This window comes from Solanum tuberosum, unplaced genomic scaffold (assembly GCF_000226075.1).
Source record: "Solanum tuberosum cultivar DM 1-3 516 R44 unplaced genomic scaffold, SolTub_3.0 scf01029, whole genome shotgun sequence".
Classification (NCBI taxonomy): Eukaryota; Viridiplantae; Streptophyta; class Magnoliopsida; order Solanales; family Solanaceae; genus Solanum; species Solanum tuberosum.
Window position 1 is genome coordinate 11,058 of NW_006240051.1, and position 7,759 is coordinate 18,816.

General features: G+C 28.5%; 1 protein-coding gene across 4 annotated transcripts; it reads right to left on the reverse strand.

The window, feature by feature from the left end:
* Positions 1–4,079: 4,079 nt before the first annotated feature.
* LOC102587277 (uncharacterized) lies at positions 4,080–5,796 on the reverse strand. Of its 4 annotated transcripts, none has more exons than XM_006367889.2 (5): positions 5,456–5,796; positions 5,243–5,324; positions 5,110–5,169; positions 4,582–4,707; positions 4,080–4,434 (listed from the first exon to the last, which is right to left on the reverse strand). In XM_006367889.2, the coding sequence occupies exons 1-5, from the start codon at positions 5,504–5,506 to the stop codon at positions 4,412–4,414; spliced, it is 342 nt and encodes a 113-aa protein (XP_006367951.1). In that variant the 5' UTR covers positions 5,507–5,796; the 3' UTR covers positions 4,080–4,411. The 4 variants fall into 4 exon arrangements, 3 of the variants coding, with proteins under 3 accessions (XP_006367951.1, XP_006367950.1, XP_015161289.1); XM_006367888.2 differs by having other exon boundaries at positions 4,080–4,479; XR_369028.2 differs by lacking the exon at positions 4,582–4,707.
* Between the last annotated feature and the right edge of the window lie 1,963 nt (positions 5,797–7,759).

Consider the following 7,759-nt stretch of genomic DNA (forward strand, 5'->3'; position numbering starts at 1 on the left):
TATTTTACGTTTAAAAACACAATAAATATTACTGCAGACCTATCCAAAAAAATCTACAAAAAGAAATCTGAGTTATATTTATTATTGTGGTAAATTTAAAATAATTCTTAGGCATTTGCTTAGCAAATTTATAAAACTTGTAAAAGGTAATTTAAATAGTTGTGGCCTGTGAACAGGTTTAGTGGACAATTAGCTGTCCTCAAGCAGGGTCGTCTTAACCCCTAGGCCACTAAAGTTATCGCTTGGGGTCCATATATTTTGGGGCTCCTAATTTTAAAAAAACAATTATTTATATGTGTTATTTTAAAAAAAAAATTATATGTACTATGAGTGTTATGATTTCTACTAAAGAAATTGCATATGAGATAAAAATAAATCTGGATTTCGTAAGAAACAATTTTATGAAAATTTGGATAGGGAAATCACAAAGTCTCTTGAATAATCTTTTAGAGTTGATTGCTTTATATATGTAGAGTAGATCAAACTATTTTTTCACTTCAAAATAGATTTGAACCAATTGAAGCATATGAAAATATTTTTGATTCCTTATTTAGTGGTAAAATATTGAGATCACTAGATGACGAGAATTTAAAAATATTGTCTTAACCTTGAACTTTCTTTAACATGTAATAGTTATTCTGATATTGATGGTTTAGATTTATTTTTTGGAAAATGGCCTGAAAAATACTCGAACTTTTGTCGAAATTGTTGTTACGATACGAAACTTTATGGAGGACCTTTTACCCCATGCACTATTTAATAATGTATTTTAAAGGTATATATATGCTCACGTGGACACGTTACTATTTATAATGATGCAATATTTATGATATCCACGTGGGCACATATATACCTTTAAAATACACTATTAAATAGTGGGGGGAGGGGGGTAAAAGGTCCTTTCCAAAGTTCGGTATTGTTACAACAATTTCGATCAAAGTTCAGATATATTCTAGACCTTATTCCCTTTATTTTTTGAATTAAAAGTGTTAAGGAAAATAATACAAGTAGAAGATAATGATCTAATGAAAATACTCAATCAAATAAAAACACTTTCTTTTCCAAATACACATATTGCTTATAGAATAATGTCAACAGTTCATGTAACCGGTGTCTCAGTCGAAAGAAGTTTTTTCGAAATTAAAATTGATTAAATCTTCTTTAAGATCAATTACGTCTTAAGAGAGATCGAATGAATTAGCTATATTATCACTTGAAAAGGAATTATTAAAAAAAATTGATTATAAAACAGTACCTAATGACTTCACATCTAAAATAGCTAGAAAAGTAGATTTTAAATAAAAGTATATATGATGAAAAAAATAAAATATTAGGGCCCCTCTCTTAAGTTTTGCTTTAGGTCCCCCAATGTTGTTGAATCGGCCCTGCCCTCAAGAAGATTAAAGCTATTTTGTAATGAGAAAATTTCAGAAATAGCAAATACAATAGATAAAATAAGGCACTATAACTATAGTTTCGATAGTTGCGCTTCATAGTTATAGTTTTGTTTACTATGGAGGTTGTGGTTTGTATATTTCGCTTACGAATATACAAATTTCAGAAATAGCAAATACAATAGATAAAATAAGGCACTATAACTATAGTTTTGATAGTTGCGCTTCATAGTTATAGTTTTGTTTACTATGGAGGTTATAGTTTTGTTTACTATGGAGGTTGTGGTTTGTATATTTCGCTTACGAATATACAAATAGGGTAAGTATATACAAATTTTGTATTTATACATTTAGAAATTTTTCAGAATTTCGTTTGTATATTTCGCTTGCTAATAAACAAATCGGGTAATTTATTGTGAATTTTTCATAAATCGTATACAAATAGCTAGAGTAAGCATATACAAATTCTGAATTTATACAATTAGGAATCAAATTATATAAAATTTTGAGTTATACAATCAGGCGAATGTAAATTGGACTTATCTATTTATATTTTTTTCGCTGAAATATAGATTTAAATTTAGATTTAGATTTCTTCTTTTTATTTTTATTTATATATTTTAATTATAGACTTAAATTGTTAGGAGCCCGTGCTAGCACGGTCCCAATATATGTTATTTTTTTGTCTCAATTTATATATATAATTTGAGAAGTTATTCAAATTTTATATGATTTTTAAATATATTTTTTTTGTTTTTAATTATTGTGATTTATAATACTTTTTACATTATTTTCAATATTTTAAGTTATTTACTTTGTCCCAATTTATGTGGCACAAATAAAATTTCAAAATACTGACTAATTTTTTTAAAGTCTTTTAAATATTTTAAGTTGTTAGTGTTGTAATTTATAATACTTTTTGCATAATTTTCAAATAATATATATTGGAGTACTTTTATCCCAATTTTGTGGCATTGAGAGAATTTTGAGAGTTAACTGAATTTTTTATATGTCGTTACATTTTCTAAGTTGTTAATCGTTGTGATTTAATGCATTTTTTACGTTATTTTCAAATAATATATATTATTTCCTTTGTTCCATTTTATATGGCATTATAGAATTTCGAGAGTCAATCGAATTTTTATATTTTATTATATTAACATTATTTTCAAATATATAACAAACTAAAAAAAAAAGCATGACAAATAAATTAATACAAATAAAAACAACAAAATAGTTACAACAATAAAACATAAGGACCAATCAAAATAATCAGTGTATATTATTTGTATGAAAATCAGAAAATGTCCCCTGAGTCCATACTACAATTACATTCTTTAAAAGAAAAGGTGTAGCAGAAAAGTTAATTTACCAATGTAGGTCCAAAATAGTTGAATTTTACAAAATATTTGATGAAAAGTTCGAAGAATAAAAAGAAAAAGGAAAAAAAAGTCTGAAATATATCCGAACTTTGATCGAAATTGTTGTAACAATATCAAACTTTGGAAAGGACCTTTTACTCCCCTGAACTATTTAATAGTATATTTTAAAGGTATATATGTGTCCACGTGGACATCATAAAAATTGCATCATTATAAATAGTAATGTGTCCACGTGGGCACATATATACCTTTAAAATATACTATTAAATAGTGCAGGAGGGTAAAAGGTCCTCCATAAAATTTGGTATCGTAACAGTAATTTCGGCCAAAATAAGTAACACATTTTTGTACATTCAAGTAAAATGCACATAAACTACACAATTTTCTAAGCAAAAGGTACAAAATATTAGAGCAACATAGCATACTAAATTACCATTTTAGGCCTATAGCAGCCAAGCAGGCATATTAACCTCCTGCCTGGTTAAGCTGCTTAACTCCCTCTTATTATATAAATAAACTAGAAGTTGATGGCCCGTGCCAACATAGCAAGTGTGACACATACATATATGAAGATTGTATATTAAGTACATAGCAAGTGTGACACATTGATGTTATATATTAGTTGTTGAAACCTAATTTTATAGGTATGTACATTTTATACACATAAGCAAAAGGAAAGAGATGTGTTATATTGGAGATTAGCCGAAGTGTTGTTTTTCTTGTTGTGAGTGAGATTGTAAGACAACATTTGAGTGATTGACATTGCCTGGACAAAAAATGGCTCCAATCATATTGCAAAATGTAGGCGGCATGGCTACATGGCTTTTCACCGATAAAAAAATTCAAGTACAGTGTTGAAATTTTGAATGTAGGAAGTAATGAGAGATATAGATGCACAAAATAGAAGCATGTAGATTGCTGATTTTGTTTCTAATGAGAATTAAGTTATGCTGATAAGAGATCATCTAGGCGGACATGTAATATGAGATTAGATGAGGGTAAATACAAGGAGAAATACACATAGAAAATGTTTAGAATAATAATAACAATACTAATCCATATTCTTTATTACAGTATAAAATAAGGTTGAAATTTTAAACCTGGAATTTGGTTATTCGGGGGATTCAGATGCTTGATTGATCATGAAGTATTTTTGGGTTGGGTTAATCCTGATTTGTTTTTTTGATTTTTGTACCCTTAGTTGGCTTATCAGTTTGAGAAGTTGAAATGACACAACTATCCTTATTTTCCAATTAAATGACGAATAAGCACACATGTTGAAATTTATTGAAACTCTCTAAGATTTTGGAGTAAACAACAGAATCAGGGATTCTGAGAAGAGTAATTTATTTAACGCAAAACATCACCAAATAGTATGAGTGATTTGAAAGTGCATAACACAAATATGCTTGATTAATATCAAAGTCTAAACCACGTAGAATCACATCTAATACAAAAGATGGAAAATGATCCTTCTAAGGTTACCCTTTTCTCAAAAAAAAAGATGGAAAATGATCCTTCTGGTGCTGCTAATATACCTCTGTTCTGGAGCTTCTTCACCTTCAAACCTCATTTTAAACCTCATCCCGATGGAGCAATTGTTTTTCAGAGAGTCCATATACTGATCATATGGGACTATAAACTCAGCAGAGCTTGTCCTATAATACATAAGTAAATACTAAAGCGGCGAGGAAGGGAAATCCCAGAGCAATAAGTAGGCAACAAAGTCAAATCCATTCATCATATAGATCTCAATTTATGGAACAAGCTTAAACTATTTTTCCCTGGCTCTTTGAATCACTTACCTTGGTTTGTAATATACTGTGAACTCTGAATGGCATGCCAAGCTGTAGCAAGGACACCAAGATGCATGCTATGACTGGATATCACTGATGATGGAGCATTACCCTGCTGTCTCATGGCAGGGCGGACTACAACGCAAACCTCATTGATCGTCAGGAAAACTCAAGAGTATGCACATGTCCCTCTGTTATGATTCCACTTAAATACTTTCCCCAACTTCGGGTCGAGGTCAGAGTTGAAACTCGTGATATGAACGTCCCTCACTACAATTATACTATTGATTTCTCAACTCGTAAAATTCATTTTACTCAAACATTTGCAATAATTTGAATTCTAGAGGTTAGTATACTAATCCTAGTATTTATAAATCTTACTATCGTTTAGGAACTACGTGTAACTTCTATTATCAAAGTCAATTTCTTCATAGCAATAAACAACACCAAAAACTTTAGCAGATTCACTCAACAATAAAAAGTAAAACGGAGGTATGGAAGAATTTACAAAAGTTTATAAGAAGCAAATAAGCAAACCTGTTAATTCGTGCCAAAACATTTTCGGATCACATAATAACAACTGATATTTCCCTAACCCTGTTCAAGCAAAACAAGTTTTGGAAAATTATAATTAACAAAAGAAACCCATCATGAATGAGTAAAATCTTACTTGTTTCTACAAATTGCGTGTGCGGCTTCGAATCCTGAAATTGATAAGCTTCTCCTGATCTCTTAACCTCTTTGCCTTCATGCTAGACATAGGCAAAAAAAAATTTTTTATCAAAAAGCAGCTAAATCACAACCAGATAAATAAAAAAAACACAGGATAAAAAGTCGAATTGAAGGAAAAATAATTTGAACTATTTTCAGGTATGAGAAAAACCTCGAATTCATCACAGTAGGGGATGAGAATGGAGAAGACGAAGAGGTACATATTATGCTTTGGATAAAATCAAAGCGTGAAGCGGTGAGCTACGCGTGTGTTTAGTCATGGAATGAAAGACACGTATAACCAAATGGCTGAAAAGTCAAATATACCCTTAATTTCTAATTTATTGACTTAAGATATTTGAGTGGGTGGCATCCATTGTAATTTAACAGAAAATGATGGATCTTTTATGGACCTGTTGATGCGGTCTAAAGAATAAAGCAGAAAACAAAATTTCCTTTAAGCAAATTGATCTAGGAAAATATTATTATACCCTTAAACTTTCATTTAATGTCACCAAGCTGACATGTTGAAACTGTCTCAAACTCTCTCTTCTATATATAGAAAAAAAAAACTAGTAAAAGGTGCCCGTGCTAGCACAGGTCTAATATCTTAATATTTTTTATTTTAATTTATGTGATGTAGGTAGAATTTGGAAAGTTGATAAAATTTTGATATGATTTTTAGATACTTATTTAAGTTGTTAATTACTTTTTGTTTGCGCAAATTTATTGTGAAGAGTTTCATTAAGATGTTCATAATTAATGTATTTTTCGTCATCGATCGTTGATTTTTCACTCAAAGTAGTTACAAGATATAAACAAATATTACAGACGTTCAAAATAACTAAAATCATAGCTAAAATGGATTCCATAAAGCAATAACTAAAGAATATAAATTTAAAACTAAAAGTCATAGCTAAAATGGATTCCATAATTTTCAAAAAATTATACACTAATTAAATTAAAGTAGAACAAAAGAAGTAGTTTTTCTTGCAATATTTTTTTCGAAACACGCTGAAGCATGCACGTCTTTTTGAATTTAAAATTAAAATTCATAGCTTAAACGAATTCCATAATTTCGAAAAAATTATACACTAATTAAATTAAAGTAAAACAAAAGAAATAAATTTTTAATTTTTAAAAAAAATACGTTGAAGCAGACACGTCGACAGAGAAGAAACTAAAATTCATAGCTAAAATGGATTCCATAATTTTGAAAAAATTATAACACTAATTAAATTAAAGTAGAATAAAAGAAATAAATTTTTAAGTTTTTTTTAAAATACGCTAAAGCAGGCACGTCGACGGATGCAAAAAAATTATTCATTAATTAATTAAAGTAGAACAAAAGAAATAATTTTTTTTAAAAAAAACACGCTGAAGCAGGCACGTCGACGAAGATGCGCCTGTTTTAGCACAAACTGTCTCTTATATAATAAGAGAATGTAAGAATATATTTTTAGCTGAAATATAAATTTTGATTTTTTTTATTTATATATTTTAATTATAGATTTAAATTGTAAATTGGATTTATCTATTATATTTCAGGATCGGAAGTTTGGATCAGGCCCTGAGTCAGATCTCAAGGTTGGATATTGGAACGGTTGTCGGGATCGTGTTCTAGTTCGAGGTGAGAGTCGGGTTCTAGATCGATTATCAGGATTGATTTTTGGGTCAAAAATTATTTTTCTAAAGAGTATTTTCTAGTCTCAAGTAAAAATAAAGATATTTTTTAGAAAATGTTTTTCATTCACCAACCAAACATTAAAAAATATTTTCCAAAAAATATTTTTACTCATCAACTAAATATGAAAAAATAAGTTAGAAAATCCACTTATTTTTCAAGAAAACATTTTTCATGGAAAATATTTTCCTTCGTACCAAACACACCCTTAGTTATGTTAGAGCTCCTAAAAGGAATAATCTGGACTTAATAAAAAAAAAAAGCTTTTAATTGGATTCATGTTGCAGCTCAACTATTTATACATCCAATAATGTATAAATAGTTTTATTAATCTGGACATGATCATGTCCTTTTATATTTTTTGATATCCGTTTTATAAGATCATACTATAGGTAGTTTTAAAACTTCTCATTACACTAGAAAATTTGTCCATGCGAATATCAATAATTTTAAATAAACTTTTTATAAATTAAGTAGAAATAAAAAGACATATTCTATTTTGATTAGAGCCGAGATTTGTGTTTCCTCTTAAATAAATAATTTAAAAAAAGATAATATCTTCACATTAAGTTGACATCAGACAATTTTTTTAAAAAAGATTGACATAATAATGTTATAACATTTTTAAAAATCGAATTAGCAAATTCAGGTTTTAATACAATATCATGTCCACTCCCAATTAACTATAATTCAAACACGATATCATTCATTCTTGCAAGTAATTAACTATTATTTAAAAATCAATCAAAGAACCAAATAGACAATATATAAGTATTCACGAATTTTAGTCAA